This window comes from Suricata suricatta, chromosome 15, assembly GCF_006229205.1.
Source record: "Suricata suricatta isolate VVHF042 chromosome 15, meerkat_22Aug2017_6uvM2_HiC, whole genome shotgun sequence".
Lineage (NCBI taxonomy): Eukaryota > Metazoa > Chordata > Mammalia > Carnivora > Herpestidae > Suricata > Suricata suricatta.
Genome location: NC_043714.1, coordinates 59378471 through 59394795, shown reverse-complemented (window position 1 = coordinate 59394795; position 16325 = coordinate 59378471). Strand labels below are relative to the sequence as shown.

At 39.3% G+C, this 16325-nt stretch overlaps 1 protein-coding gene across 7 annotated transcripts in view; it reads left to right on the top strand.

The window, feature by feature from the left end:
- Positions 1-16325, top strand: part of ENPP2 (ectonucleotide pyrophosphatase/phosphodiesterase 2) — a 105577-nt gene that overhangs the window by 30528 nt on the left and 58724 nt on the right. For all 7 annotated transcript variants that reach the window (XM_029923368.1, XM_029923363.1, XM_029923364.1 and 4 more), the window contains exons 2-4: positions 13-115; positions 10154-10309; positions 14627-14752. In XM_029923368.1, coding sequence (XP_029779228.1) covers positions 13-115; positions 10154-10309; positions 14627-14752 — 385 coding nt within the window. The remainder of the gene's footprint in view (positions 1-12; positions 116-10153; positions 10310-14626; positions 14753-16325) is intronic.

The window sequence follows — 16325 nt, the reverse complement described above, 5'->3', positions numbered from 1 at the left end:
TTATTCCCTTAGGTAATATCTCTGTTCACTTTTGCTGTTGGAGTCAATGTCTGCTTAGGATTCACAGCAAATCGAATTAAGAGGGCAGAAGGCTGGGATGAAGGGCCTCCCACAGGTAAGTGTATCAAGAAGAATGAGCATTTTCAGTCCTTTTACAATCTTATGGACTCGATAATCAATATAAACTCGTTAAGAAATGCATCTTTAAGATACTCTTGCAGTATAACTAATTTAGTCCTAGATTTCTTTGGAATAAAACTAGCTGTGTGTATAATTCAGGTGAGAGAATGTGGTTTTAATTAGAGAACATTTATGCTTGCTTCGTAGTAGCAGCACTGATAGCTTCATTTAAATCTTTGGACTCCCATTTTTATAAATGTTAAGATAAAATTAAGACTCTTGTGAACAGACAAGGATAAGATAGAAGTGGTGAGAACAGGTGCTGGTTTAATATTGCAGATACATGAATTTGATTTCTTGGCATGTGAGATAAGATGTCATATTTTTCTCCAGAAACTTCTGGCCCAGAAAAAAAAAAAAAGAGGAATGAAAATTTAAAAAAGCAGTGAACTGTCTTTCTTTAAAAACGTTTTTTAATGCTTATTTATTTTTTGAGAGAGACAGAGATAAAGTGCGAGTGGGGGAGTTGCAGAGAGAGAGAGGGGCACCGAATCCAAAGCAGGCTCCAGCTTCTGAGTTGTCAGCACAGAGGCTGACACAGGGCTCGAACCCACGAGTTGTGAGATCATGACCTGAGCTGAAGTTAGGTGCTTAACCGCTTGAGCCACCCAGGTGCCCCAAGAAAGAACGGGGAACTGTCTTCCTGAAACTTCAGAGTTTAGGACTATGAAGTCAAGATTTACCTAAAGTAGGAAAAATATAAAAGAGGTGAGATGATTTGAAGAACTTACAAGATTCATTTGCACTCAGTTTTTTCTTTTGGCATAAGGAAAAGTAAGTTTTAATAGTGTACCTTGACTTAACTAATAGACCCAATGTGAAAGAGTTTCCTTTTACAATGTGCTGTGCCATGAGCAGTATGGGAATGCTTATGAAGGAGCTCCTTGTGTGAACCGAGGGGGCTTAACTGACCAGGTCTTAAGTAATGAGTTGGTTAATTTCCTGGAAATTGGAGCCGCTGATGGTTTTATAAATAAAAATTACATATTAAGTAATAGGTACTCTAGGGGGCAATATTTTCTTGACTTTTCTGACATCTTAGCATGTTTGTCTGCCTTCCTGTGTATTTTGAATTTTTCTATATTTTTTTTGACCTGACTAATCTAAAAAGACTATTTCACCTGTCTCTGTTTAGCCAGCATGAGCTTTTATGAACCATGTTATGATACATATATTGATGGAATACTGGGTCTTCCTTACATCAAGTAAGTTGCTTTTAAGTCATGCCAGAAGGTTGAAAGAATAATATTAGAAGGAGTTTAGTGAGTCAAAGTGGGATGTGGTTGGGGTGAAAAGTGAGAAAATAGATCATAAAAATTGCACCCCCCAGGGAGCCAAATGCACAAAATGAGTTGTCTTTTCTATTGCGGAGGGAGAGGAAAAGAGATCACTGGGCTGGAGAATCCTGTTTTTATTGGTAACAAATGCTGTCTTCAAAGCCCTCTTTTTCTTGTTCCAGACAAGTATAACTCGCATTAACACTGACTGTAACTGTGCAGACTGGAAGGGGGGACTGGATCCTTACTATGGTCATGTGGGCCAGTGAGCTGCTTGAGAGCCCACTCCGGTTCTTTCCAATGCACCTTAAAGGGAACTCCCCCCTCCCCCCATTTTATATGAATGTATTACCTCAGCCAAAACTGATCTTAAAAGCCGTCTTCATAATGAATGTGTAAATTCAAGTCACTCATTATTTTCAAAGTTGACTTGTCTGGAAAATAGTCACGAAACCCTGGACTGGCATCCTGGGTCTATGTAACTCACTATGTGGCCTTGGGCAAGTCACTTGTGACTTCTGTTTCCTTAGCTGTATAATGGGAAGCAAGACTAGTTGATTTCTAATTTTCCTTATGGATTAAAAAAAAACAAACCCAAAACTCATGATTTCCATCCATTCTGTTTCATTGCTCTTGGATTCATGTGTGATCTACAGAAGAACTTGCAAAGTATCGAACAGATTTATTAATCCTTAAATATATTTTGTGTATAATTATCTCCCTGCATTATAAGAAACAGCTATAAGAACTAATGAGTCTATGTAACTTTTGTGAAAATAATATAATCTATAATATAATCTATATTATAATTATAAATCTAAGTGATCTTAAATATAGTACCAAATATTTGCTTCTCAAATTGTTTAATTAAATCATTGATTATTTTAGGCTTTTATGGTTATCTTCTAAAATAATTTTTTAGTGAAACTTCTACCTTTGTGAAGCCTTGTTAGGATACAATACCACTTAAGTTTGAGTTTGGGGATTTTTGATATGCTTAAACACTCCTTATTTTTCACTTTTCTGTTGCTGTAGATTATGGGCTTTTCAGGCACTACTATGTTCGATTTCTCCTGAATAAAGACCAGAGATGTACTTTGCAAACTGGGTGAGAGCACAGAGAGTTGAAGCATTTTCATCTTTTTAAATGTTATGTGTGCTTAGAAAAGGCCACCCTCATATAACACATGTTGTTGGTGATTCTGTCAACAAGGCCTGCGCATCAGAAAACGTTAGGCGAACTGGTATATACGTATTAGGACAAGTTAGTAAGTGGAAAGGCAGCCATGCCTATTTTCAACAATGCTTTCATGTTCCAGAGAAATCCCAGGAGGTTCAGCACATCGAGATTTTTTCACCAAGTGGAACACAAAGGGTATTAATATATGGCCAGCTTCACACGGACCAGACCAAGATCTCCCATTCAAAAGCATGCGCTTTCTTGCTTAGTCCGTGTAGTTACTGAAAGTATTCAACAATGGGTGAGAATGTTCCACACATCAGCAGACCCTCACCGCTGTACTATGGACTGGGGTGTTAGTTTCAAGGCTGTGGCAGTGCAAACACACTGTTATAATTAACCAACCAGCACACTTGTTAGCTGGATTTATTGTCAGGACCTAGAGATCTATCGGAAGTAATGGTAGAATAGGATTTCCTCTACCAGATAATAACAAATCTATGGATTTATTATAAGATATGAAATGAGCAGAGCTAATTATTTTTCTATTGGGTAAATATAATGGTCAATCAGGTACATGGGATGGCTGGAATAATTTTTCAAAGAAAATGTAAATAATAAGTGCAAATCACTTTGACATCTTTGTCCCATACATCTAGCATAGCCAGCTTGATTTACCTTGAAGAGTGCAAGAGAATTTATGTATATATATGGCTGCAGGTGCACTCATAACCGTGTGCATAGGTGTATGTTTGTGGTGGTACAGTGGAGTCTACCTTCCTGAAGTTTATGATAAATACCCTTCCAGTCTGCAGATGGAAGGCGGGGGGAGTACCTGAAATATAAGCAACTTAATATTTGGAAGACAGAGAAATTTGTGTCTTGTGACTAGCTGGCTAATAGTGATCTGAAAGCTCGGCCCAACGCATCTTTGTTTTTAGTGGCTTCAAAGTTTACAAGCATGCAGATGGGCGTGAAATTCTTGGGTCAACGTGAAATGAGGAATGTCTCTTGCAACTTTATGAGTAAAGTGTTTCTTTGTGAATCACAGAGAAAACAACAATGGTAATAGGAACGAGAAGGTGGGTTCATCTGAGGAGTTTGGGGATCTCATTCTACAATGAGAAGCTGTCTCGACGTTGAGATAGTAGCCCATAGGAAACCGCAAAGCTGAAATATACAACACCTGTGACCCTGACCCTGTGAGGAAGCCTCTGTCGTGACGAAGGACGTGATATGAGACTTTATGTTCAATCTAATGTAGAGTCAGGGGGTGGTTTAGAGTAAATGGAATACAACTATCTGAATTAGGATCTAAGGAGGGCACAGCTTTTTCTTTTTCTCTTCTTTTCTTTTCTTTTCTTTTTTTTTGGTTGTTCTTGTTGTTAAATGGAGCTCTGGGGTAGAGATTTTTTATTTATCTTAAAACTATAAAGAATCCTCTGTCTTGTCTGCATAACCAGAAATCTCAGTCCTCAGTAGCATTCCACAGAGATTCTTGAGTGGACAAGTCTTCCAAAATCACGTCTTCATCAAATTCATAGCCGATGTACAAAGTTTGAAAGATCATTTGTGAATGAGAACAGTATTATAGTTGTATTCAGATGATCTAAAATTTTAGCCAGGCCCTGGGTAACTCAAATCAGGCTGACAGTTCTGATTTTCCAAGCAGGAAAATGGAGATAATGTTGCCTCTTTATCGGAAAAGTGTTTTTGAAAACAAAGTGCCAAATTAGGGTTGGTGGGAATACAAGGTGTTAAGTATGTGATACTACATTTAATTTGCCTTCACTTATGTTTGAAGGCCAGTGTATAAATGTTTACCTTTTCAAGCTGACAAGACGTCTGATTTTGATGACAATGTTTTGTTGTTTGGGAGTAAATTTGCAAACCAATCAGAAACATTCCACTGATTACCATCATAAACGCTACTTGAGAAGTTTAAAGTTGAATTAGAATTTTTAATCTATTTTATTCATAGTGCACAGAAATCTGTTTCCTTGTAGGTGATGTGGTCTTTCTACCTGAGAATGTTGTGTTTATAAATGCTTTAAGAGTACAGGTGTCTGAAAACTTCCCAGGTGGACCCACTTACTGAAAAGGTTGTCTATGAAATCAGAATCTGATGAGGAGTAGAGAACAGCGATGCCCCGGGAGTGGGTGTTTATAGGATCTGATGTGGTTTGGAATCAGAAGTCCTGACGCATAGAGCTGTATGTAAATGCTGTTCACTCTGAGATGAGGTCGATAGTATCAAGAACAAATGGCAACTGCAACACGAGAAAGTGTGGCCAGAAAGGATGAATCATCTACTCCAGAAGAGGCCTAAGACGGTATTAAATGCTAGAGTTGGTCAGCGTCTTGAATGTCATCCACGTTGACCGCCTCTTCCCTCTGTGGTTTGTACTTCAGACGGGGCAGGCAGACACGGGAGGACCCGTTCCGTGTCAGTGTGTTTGAAGGAGACGGCAGAGCCACAGCCCCCAGGCCATTGCAGGCTTTCCTCTTAGGAAAGCACTTGGGCTGAGGACCCCGGGGAACGGGAGGCACAGACAGGGTGCCGTACCTCAAACCCTGAACACTGGGCCACGCAAAGCTTCGAAGAAACGATCTCCCGGCTTTTAGGAAGCTAAACGTTTTCAAACTTAAATACTGCTTCCCTCACTGAGCACCATCCAGATCTGAAAATTTCCATTCTGCAGAGGGATGTAGAGGAAAAGAGGATTGGGAGTCCGGGATGAAGGCCTGGTTAGGTCACAACTCTTGTCAAGAATTAGGTTCTTTCCAGGAGTCTATTAAATTATCTGTAGTTTCCCCACATATAAGCTTTACCAGAATTCTACAACATTGCCTCTGTATATGTATGGTAAGATGGAATGTTTTAGGTGTATTTTTTAAGTTTATTTATTTATTGTGTGTGTGTGTGTGTGTGTGTGTGTGTGAGAGAGAGAGAGAGAGAGAGAGAGAGAGAGAGAGAGAGAATCCTAAGCAGCCTCCACACTATCAGTGCAGAGCCCGATGTGGGCTCTAACTCATTAACACTGAGATCATACCCTGAGCTGAAATCAGGAATTGGACAGTTAACTGACTGAGCCACCCAGGAGCCTCTAAGATGGAATGTTTTAGAAATAAGATTTTACTTAACTAAGTGAAAATAATTTTACTTGTTTCTATCAGAGTTATGAATTTGAAATGAATAAATCATGTTTTTACATTGGTGTTTTTAAACTATGAAGTGCTTCTGGGAAAAATAAAGAATACATAGCATTTTTTATGTCTGTCACACATATATGTATATACATGTTTTAAGATGTGAAGTCCCTATTTTAAGAAAATGTATGTCTGTATAGACTATGACATTTATTTTTTAAGACTCTGGAACTAAATATTTAAACATGTAGTGAGAGGCAGCAAGGGGTACCTGGGTGGCTCAGTCAGTTAAGCATCCGATACTTGATTTCAGCTCAGCTCTTGACCTCACAGTTGTGAGATCAAGACCTGTGTCAGGCTCTACGTTGAACAGTAGAGTTGCTTAAGATTCTCTTTCTCCCTCTCCCTCTGCCCCCCTTCCCCGCCAAAAGAAGAAAGAAAGGCAGCAATAGAATTTGAATCTCACAGAAGTATTAGAAAATGCTTCATGTGAAGTTCTAAATCTCCAGACTTATCACACATTTTTGACTGGATCCTTTTGAGGTGTTTTTGTCTTTTGTTTTCCTTGTTGGTTTTGAGATCTTAGGAAGGTCTCAGTATTTATGAGACACGAGGTCACTGGTCTGCAGTTTTTATTGCACCTTTCAACAAATTATAGAACCAGGATTCTTGGATTGATGTTCTCTTGATTTAGGTCAGGTAAAGAAAAGCTTTACAGATTTTAGAATTTAGACATAATAAGTCAGAGGATCTTTGTATATTTAACCATGGAACCAGGGATAGTAAAAAGAGAAATTCTAAAGTCTGTCCTTAGCCTGGTGTGGTGAGAAAGACATGAGCCCTGGGTATGGAATGAAAAAGCCAGAGCCTGGAGGATGAACAGTGGAACCCCGCAGGCATAGGGACCAGAGCTTGTCATGAAAGATGGCGGGTGTGAGATGGGCCCTGGAAAGGCCAAGCAATGTTATTCTATTCTTTCACCTGATTTTATTAAAAGAGGCACAGAAATTCAAACTCTTGGGATTGTTGTATTGGAAGAACCACATGGATCAATTCACCTTCCCATTTCTCTTCCTGCCACTATCAGTTGAGTCCAAGCCATCGAAGAATGAATGTGGGTTATGTATCCCTCACCCATAGAGGCCCGGAAATTTACTTTTGCTTGAAAGCTGTTGGTAAATGTTGAGTCCAAGCCTTTTTATGATCCACATCTTTGCAGGATGAGTATAAGCACAGCTCTTCCTCAACAAAGCTGTCTTCTGTTTAAGGTGTGGCAAAGCAGATTATCATTAGGGGGAAAGATATTGAGCGAGACGCGACTATTTTCAAGAACAAAATGAGAGATACACTTAGAGAATAATCAATGCTGTAAGCAAATTGTAAAAATCAGGTGGCCAGCATGGATGGAGAACGGTTTAAAAATGGCTAAAAATTCAGACAGATTATTTTGAAAGTAAAGAAAGAAACAGGGAAGAGATTGTGAGGGGTGGGAAGCAGAGGGCATGATCGGAGAAATATTCCAGATGCAGGCTGGGATGCCATGAAGAGAAGACGTGACAAGGAAACCATTGTAAACATGGTGTGTTTGGACCACCCCCCTCCCCATGTCAGCTATCAGCACAGCTAAGTAGATTGATGTAAGCAGCTCAAGGGAACTAACGCTGCTCAGAATTTGTTAGATGGCTACTGATCCTTAAAAAGGGAATAATTCAATTACAGGCATTTTTCTTATCTTTATTTTTGCCATAGGGCTTTCTCTGCTGTCACTGTTTCCACGTCTCAACCCCTCCCCCCCCCCCCCCCCCCCCCCCCCCCCCCCCCCCCCCCCCCCCCCCCCCCAGTTATGGCCCAGCATGCAATGTTGATTGGCTGGCCAAAGTCAATAGAAAAATGTGGTTTTTGAACCAGAGGTAAGGAAGGCATTGGAAACCTGACATTATTTCCTAAACGGAGCTGGTGTGGTTTGTATGTATTTCGACATCCCAGAATCAACCATGCAAAAGCGTTTCACATCTCATGGTCTAGTGAATCTGTTTGCTTTCCTTGAACTGATCTGATGCCATAAAGGCCAGGATTGGGCGACTCTGACTTTTAAAAGGACAAAGGACTAAGAGATGAACTGGATGTTCAGGTAAATGGCTTTGGTGAACCTGGAAACGTTCTCTAACATCTGTTCTGCCCCTGCTTCTTGCGTTTGCTCGTTTTTAAAAGTAATGCATGTTAATTATTTTTAAGATGAAAAACTTATGAACATAAATAAGGGACTACAATTATACATAGCATGGCATAAATAACATTTGATAGGATATTTATATATAATATATATTATATGATACATTTATACACATTTATATGTGTGTGTATATATATATACATACACATACACAGGGAGCTAAACATATATGTATATATGAGGGAAATAGAAGTAAAAATAACAAACAAAAGACATTTGCAAAATGCCAGATGTTTCAAACTATAGAAAGGTAAAAAAAAAAAAAGGTCTATGCTTCTTTCTTTCTCAGTCATTTTGCTCAACTCTAATTCCTGTAAAGAGTTTCTTGTGGGGAGGGCGGGAGGTGTGAGGGAAGTTATTGATACCATATCTTCTCTCAATGTCTACGCCCACTCCTCTCTCTTCTCTGACTCTATTTTTATTTTTATATTTATCTCGATCCTTATTCCTCTCTACCTCTATTTTTGACATAAAATATAACATAGATAATTTAATACTATAACACTGTAGTATGCTTTTGCACTTTAAAAAACTTGTATACATATTTTATAGATTTTTCCATATTAGCCTACACAGCTCTGATTCATTGTTTAATGGCGGGGCAGTATTCTACTTATGGATACGGTGATTCTTTCTTGTACATATATCTTGGTAAACTTCTGCAAATATATATGAGAGATAAATTCCTAGTAATGGAATTTCGGCGGGAAAGGTCGATGGGCATTATGTCGTATTTTACAAAAATTTTCATTCCTGGCACTGGCTATGACATTGCTTACACTTTCCATTCATCAAAAACTACTTGTTTTGTAAGCTGGGGTGAGGATTCAGCTTAACTTTCCAGTCAGCCAGTAGTTAATCCAGAACTACTTACTAATTAATCCTTCTTTTACTTATTGATAATTCCTTCTTTCTTTCTCCGATTTATAATGTTGCTTTCATTATAAATACATTCTCATCTCTGTGGCCCTTTCCCCCATCCCCCTCCCAGCTCTCATCTACCTTTTTCCTAGCACCAAGCCGTTTTGTTTAACTTCAGAATATATTTTACTACCTAGTCTTCTCCAAATTACTCTTCCTTTTCAGTTTTTTTCATTTTCATATGCTTATTTTTTTATATAAACCTTTAATATCCTCTCCAGTTTCATAAAATCCTCCTTAAATGTTTATTGCAGTTGCCTTGAATCTTTAGATTCAATTAGGAAGGACTGATTTTTTTATAATATAAATTATTTTTATTTCCAAGATGGTTATTTTTCCACTTGATTAAATCTTCTGAAATATGTTTTTGTAGAGTTTTAATGTATCTTTCCTGTGGGTCCTACACATGTCTTATGAAATTTATGCCCACATATTGCATTTTTTTAGGCACTACAATGCACGGAGCTTCCTTTTCATTTTTGAGCTTAATTGCTTATATCTCTCAAATAGGTGCAATTTTCATCTCACTGAATTTTTTTTTCAAAAATTTTTGGCTGATTCTTGAAATTTCTAGTTCAATAATCAGATCATAGAAAAAAGAAGATTTATTTTTGAGAAACTGAGATCGTGGTGTTTGTGTTTGTGTAACTCTAGTTATAGGTGTAGATTTAATGGCTGGAAGAAATCTTACGATTCTTTGCTTTCAAACCAGTGTGTTCAGACTGTTCTCAGAACATTTAGGCTTCATTCTCCTTACAAAAAGTTACAGATTTTCAAATAGAAAAATGAACTCTTGTTTCTAAGTGTATACATCCAGTGTTCTCTTTGTTGACATCGTTAGCATCTATGGAGACACTGACTCTCACAGATTTGTAGTAATAATAACTGCAAACAATAAAATAAAATCAATAGCCAACAGTTGTCCCACTTTCTGTGTCTCATAGCCTGCCAAGTGTTCTGCATGGACTATCTCATTTAATTCTCGTTATAATCTCAGATGACTTTAGTTACTCCCTCTTATTTTACCGATGAGGAAACTGGCACCGGAAGTTTAGTGACCTGTCATGGGTTCAGACCTAGCAGGTGATGATGCCAGCCTGCTCAGCTAGAGTCTCACTGCATCACCACAGTGCACTCCTTCCCAGGGCCACCTCTCCACGGTGACATGACTCATTTCCCACTTTGATTGCCTTTGCCTCTTGTATCTTGCAGTGTTGTCAGACTCCCCCTGGACCAACACCTCTGGATCTTGCAAGGGCAGATGCTTTGAACTTCAAGAGATTGGACCCCCTGATTGTCGTTGTGATAACCTGTGTAAGAGCTACAGCAGTTGCTGTCATGACTTTGACGAGCTTTGTCTGAAGACAGGTAGGTAACTTTTGAGTCCTCCGGAGACGCGGTCCTCTGCTGTTACTCTCCCTGGCCTGGTCACTTTGCTTTGGCCATACCAAACCATGCGGTTTAGTTTTGCTTCTTGAATGGTTGTCAATTGCATTATGAGTATACCCCGTGTGACTGTTGTTTGCATACAAGACCTGCCCAAAGAAGGTTCTTTGTAACTGCAGTCATTATTTTACTGGTTTCAGAAATATTTACAGCCAAGCTTTTTTTTTTTTTTTCTTTCTTCATCTTCATCATATCTATCTTTTGCTGTCAATTCCCACATTCACTGCTAGGGTACATGAGCTGAAACTGAACATTCTTAAGGGTTGAGTTTTTCTGTTTTAATTTTAATTTTTTTTTGTTTTTACTTACCGGCCCAGTTTATAGCATTTTATTTCGTCTTATCGTATAGTAACTATTGGTCTACCCTGATGTTATTTCCCCATTCTCTGGGCAGGTGGACAGTTGTTTTGGAATTCTAACATGCTGAGGGGGTCACATGCTCAAGGTAGCTCTAAAATATTCCTCTACAGTTTCCCTGACCTTTTCCCCCCCCATGTCTTCTATACTGGAACCATCCATAGAACATACGAGCTTCGGAATGAATGTGCATGATTTGAGAAGCACCTTTGTAGACTTTTACCACTCCACCTTCTCTGTTTCCAAACCCTGATGCTTTACATAGGATTCTGGAGAGACCTGTCGGCTATTGGCCATGCCCTGGGCAACATCTTATTCAAACTTTCTGAGAAAAGTGATCATTAACCCTGTTCTTAAGATCACTAGAGGAAGAGATTCAATAGCTTCCTTGACAAGTTATTACTGGTTTTTGAACTTTTATAGCTTAGGTGATTCTTTCAAAAATATAACTTATATTATCATTGATATTAGCCTTATCATTCTAATAGTATCATTAGAAACAGAGAGACTCTTCTCCTTTACTAAAGAAGTAGCCCTTGATACATATGAAAACCAGCCCCAGCTCCCTTTACTGGTTCTGGTTTGTTTGTTTTCCCCCCAAGATAAAGAGAGTTTTATTAGGCTGTTTTCTGTATAATACATTTTCCAAACACGTGGACATTTTTTTTCTTGTGACTTTCCTTTGGAATTTCTCCCAGGTTCCTTAGTTGTGGGTCTGCAAACTTAAATCCTGAGGACCTTGTAAACTGAACATATGGGTGGAACAGATGTTCTAGTTGAGTTCTTTGGCTCTAAAACATTATTTCAAACCAACAGTCTGTGATTGCTTGGCACCGGGAAACTAACCGCTGTGTGTTTCCTCTCCACCATGAGCATCTGGCCTCTGACATGTCATCTCAGATGTCCAGGTTCCTCATCTTGGGGCTCCTTGCAAAGTTCCATGGATGTCCTCACTCCAGCTTAGTTCTCTCAAAGTGTAGTCCGTGCCTCTCTTCCCAGGTTTAATAAATATGGACTTTAATAACATTTTTAAAGTAGTTTATTTTCCTGTGTACCAAGATACCATACACCAAATGTGGAAGAATCAAATATCAAATAATAAAAGGTTGAAGGAGAAAACAAAAGTCTCTAAGATCTTACTCTGACAGCACAAGCACTCTCTAGAGATAAGCACAATATTTTAGTGCAGACCCTGACTACTCTGTGTGTATGTGTATTTATGTGTGTGTGTGTGTGTGTGTGTGCGTGTATACCTGTGAAGGCGTATGTCTGTACTCATACATTTTTACGTATCATCCTTTTGAATGCCTACACAGTACTCCATTGAATAGATGCAACCTGCTTCAATGATCATCATTTAGACTTTCCCCAACTGTTGCTATTATGAACAATGTATCAGTGAATATTGTTCATGCATATTTGTATTTTTTCTATCTTCTTTATGATAACTCCCAAGAGGTGGGATTTTTGAATCAAAGTGCAAATTTTTATTTCTTTATTTTAAGTTTATTTTTTTATTTTGAGAGAGAGAGCGTACATGGAGGTGGGGGAGGGAAGGGGAGAGAGAGAGGGAGAGAGACAATCCCAAGCAGACTCTGCGCCAACAGGGGTGCTCGATCCCATGAACCATGAGATCATGACCTGAGTCCAAATGAAGAGTCAGACACTTAACCAACTGACCTATCCAGGCACCCCTCAAAGTGCAAATTTTTATGTATATTACAAAATTATACTTCTCAATGTTTCTATTCCTCTGCTAGGCATGAGGGCCTTTCACCACTTTTTTCCCCACTATATTTTCATTTTTAAAATATATTTTCTCATTAAAAAACTCTTTTTTATCTGACCCTATAGGTAACTCTCTTATTATTCCATAAGGTTAAATGTTTTTTTCTTTATAGCCATGTTTGCTTTGAAAATTATACAGCTGACTGGCTTGTACCTTGCTTGTAGTTCACATCGAGCTGTGACTTTTTAAAATTCCATTCTTACACAAAGCCAGTAGTCCCTCAATAAATTTCGCTCGTTAGTAGTGATTCTTTTTTGTAAACAAAGGGATTTTCTTATGTACCAGGGCAGGAATAAAAGCATATTGGTTAAGAACCATCCTTGAATTGGAAAAAAAAAATCAGTCAAAGTAACTTTGAAAAGTTGCTAACCATTGGGAATAGCAAATCCTGGATAAAAGAATTCCAAGCATTTAATTTGCCTTGGAAGAGGAGGTAGAGGAAGTAGGGGATATCAAAAAAGCAGAGAATGGAATTCGGATACAAAGTTAATTCTAAAAGTGTGGAAATTCAACAGTAATTGCATGGTTTTCTAGCATGGCAATGAATACTTCCTTATCTATTCACTTAGCAGAGTGTCTGTTGGTAGAATGTTTTTTCATTTTTTTAATGTTTATTTACTATTGAGAGACAGAATGTGAGTAGAGGAGGAGCAGAGAGAGACACACACAGAATCTGAAGCAGGTTCCAGGCTCTGAGCTGTCAGCACAGAGCCTGATGTGGGGCTCGAACTCACCAACCATGAGATCAAGACCTGAGTGGGTTATGTCAGACCTGAGTTGGTTAAGTTGGTTAGCCACCCAGGCGCCCCTGTTGGTAGAATATTACTAAGAAGTAACATTGCTTCCTAAAATCATTGCCTTCTTCTTAAGACATGTTTTAAGAGATGAAGACCTCAAGCATCCTTAGCTCAAGAGGACTTTCTTGACCATCCCACATCAAGTAGCCTCCCCTTTCTAGCCCATCACTCTATCTATACCATCCGGTTGGTTCCTTCATAGCACTTAGCACAGATTGAATTTATCTTGTTTTTGCTGGTCTACTCGCTTATGGTCTGTCTTTCCCAATTGGAATGTAAGCTCCATGAAGATATCACGTCTTGTCTTTCTTGTTCTTCACAACCTCCCCAGCACCTAGAACCTGGAAAAGATAATAGAAATATTTATTGAATAAATGAATTTATTATGAAGTTTCTCAATACATCAGTCCTGAATTTAAAGAGTCCTGTTTCATTTTCGTGGTAATTTGCAATGAGATTTAACGAATCTTCACGGAGCACCTAGCGTGTGCCAGGCACAGTCTCTGGCATCGGAGGATCAGTGGTAAAAAGAGAGATGTGATTTTTTTTCCCAGCTATGGACCTTCCAGTTTATGGATGAAAAGTCAAACAATGAAACAAAAAATACAGCACTCTCTGTAAGATGAGAATAATAATTTTCTAAATATTTCCTCTTAATAGAGTTAAGCTCTGAGCTCTTGATCAAGTATGCTCAGACAGAAATCTGTAACCCATCTACTGGCCCCTTTGAGAGGAGGGACTGTGCCCTCTCACTCTAGGCAGTGGCCACATTTTGGTCAATGGTTGGAACTGTGAATGTTGTTTATATCCCTTTATACTCTACGTGCCTGTTTAGGACTTTAACCTTCGGTCGCAACTTGGGGCAAGTAGAGGCCATTTGGTTACATGATCATTTGTGTTTAAATCCTGCTCATTAACGTTAAGTAAAGCTACTTTGGGAAATAAAAGAGCCCAGCTGTATCTCGACTGTACCTATAAACATAGAAACTCATCACAAACCTTACATACCATGCGTTTTGCTGGGGGTTTCAGTACAGTTCAGAAATGGTAAGAGTTCTATTTTTCCAAAGGAGCCCAATTATGTTTGGCTTTGTACTCTGATTTGAAAAATTAGGAATTCAACCTATTTGTAAGTCCTCCAAATATCATCTAGGCCTGAGGCCAACTCTAATTTCACAAGCAGATTAAATGATGTGGGATTTCAGCTCTTTTTGTTGGCAACACTTGTAAGTGATGGCGTCCTCTTTCATTTGGTTTGTGAGAAACAGTGAAAGTGTTTCATTGTGCCGATTTCAGCTGGCGGCTGGGAGTGTACTAAGGACAGATGCGGAGAAGTAAGAAACGAGGACAATGCTTGTCACTGCTCAGAAGACTGCCTGGCCAGGGGCGACTGCTGCACTAACTACCAAGTGGTTTGCAAAGGTACATGTTTCCGCGGGTCGGCTGGAACACTAAAAGAATGAAAACTGGCGACGCTCCAAGGAATCTTGGACGTTGTGGATATCACACCTTGGATATGGGCTCGGGAGGAACGAATGAGTTGCGTTTTTTAATTTCTTGCGCTCCTTTCTTAGTTTTGCTTCCCTGCATTTCCCGGATCTGAAATAACAAGGAAATACCCCCAAATTCCATAGTTTGGTGGAATCCTAAGAATGAAGAGATTTCTAAAGTTCCTGTGTTGGTCTTCGGTCAGGTTTTCTAAAAGCAGTGCCTGCGACACGAATTCCATATGTGGAACTTATTGAGGGAACGCTCTGCAGGAAAAACCTGTGAGGCAGGCGTAGAGGGGGGTCAAGCAAGACATGGTTGGAGGTGAAGTCTCACCTTAGCCTGTTTTCCTGTGAGCTCTGGAAAGTAAATTGCAGAGTCCTTACCCTTGAGGCAAGGGGGCATGACTTTCATACCCTTGCACCTAAGTTGTAAACTGAGGCACCAGCAGCAGCCTGAAGATGGGCATACCAGCTGGTAAAGAGGGTCAGGGCACCCGAAGCTGCTGTCATACCTCAAAGCTATGTATGCATATCTGCCGACTTTGTATGGTTCATTGCAGAATGTGATGGTTTTATTCCAGTAATAAATACTATTCAGTGGACTAAAGAACATATAAAAGATGCAGTTTCTGTCTTTAAGGAGTTTAAGTCACCAGAGCATTCACTTACAGCAGTGAATGGAAAGGTCCAAGAATCTTTATGTGAGCTTTGTGAGTCCCTTTTTCTTGTGTCCTTCTTCCTAACTGTGACACGGAACATTTGAGAAGAGTTTCCGTTAAGAGATTTCAGGGAGAGAGCAAATCTGTTCTGAAATGTGTTTAGTGTTCAGTTTGTGGCGAGAAGGTATTACGTTAATTCTGAGTCTGGAAAGTTTCCCCTACCCAGACAATTACTGCAATTCTGGATAAAGCATAAAATTGATTGGGAATTTTATCCCTTTTCTTTTTTATTTCCCTATGTACTAAATGTAACAATAAGCCACAAAGGCTGTTAAAAGCCAGAATAGAGAAAGAACCCTAAGGGTCACCAGTCATTGAATCATTAAACATTGGCTTTTGCTGGTTTAAAATTCTAGTTGCAGTACTTTTGCAAAGCCCAGGCCCTGGGTTGCTACACATCGGGTAAAGCTTCCCCTGTTTTTTGTTTTTTTTTTTAACGTTTTTTATTTATTTTTGAGAGAAAGAGACACCGTGAGCAGGGGAGGGTCAGAGAGAGAGGGAGACACAGAATCTGAAGCAGGCTCCAGGCTCTGAGCTAGCTGTCAGCACAGAGCCCGATGTGGGGCTTGAACCCATGAACCGTGAGATCATGACCTGAGCCGAAGCTGGACGCTTAACCGACTGAGCCACCCAGGCGTCCCAAGCTTCCCCTGTTTTAAGGAGCGTGTTACTAACTTACCCAGTTGTCAGGAGTCAGATTCTTGTTGACTGGGGAGATTTCCAATGCTCTTTACATGGGACCAATTTCTTCGAAGTCTTGATCACAAATTTTTCTTATAGTCAAAG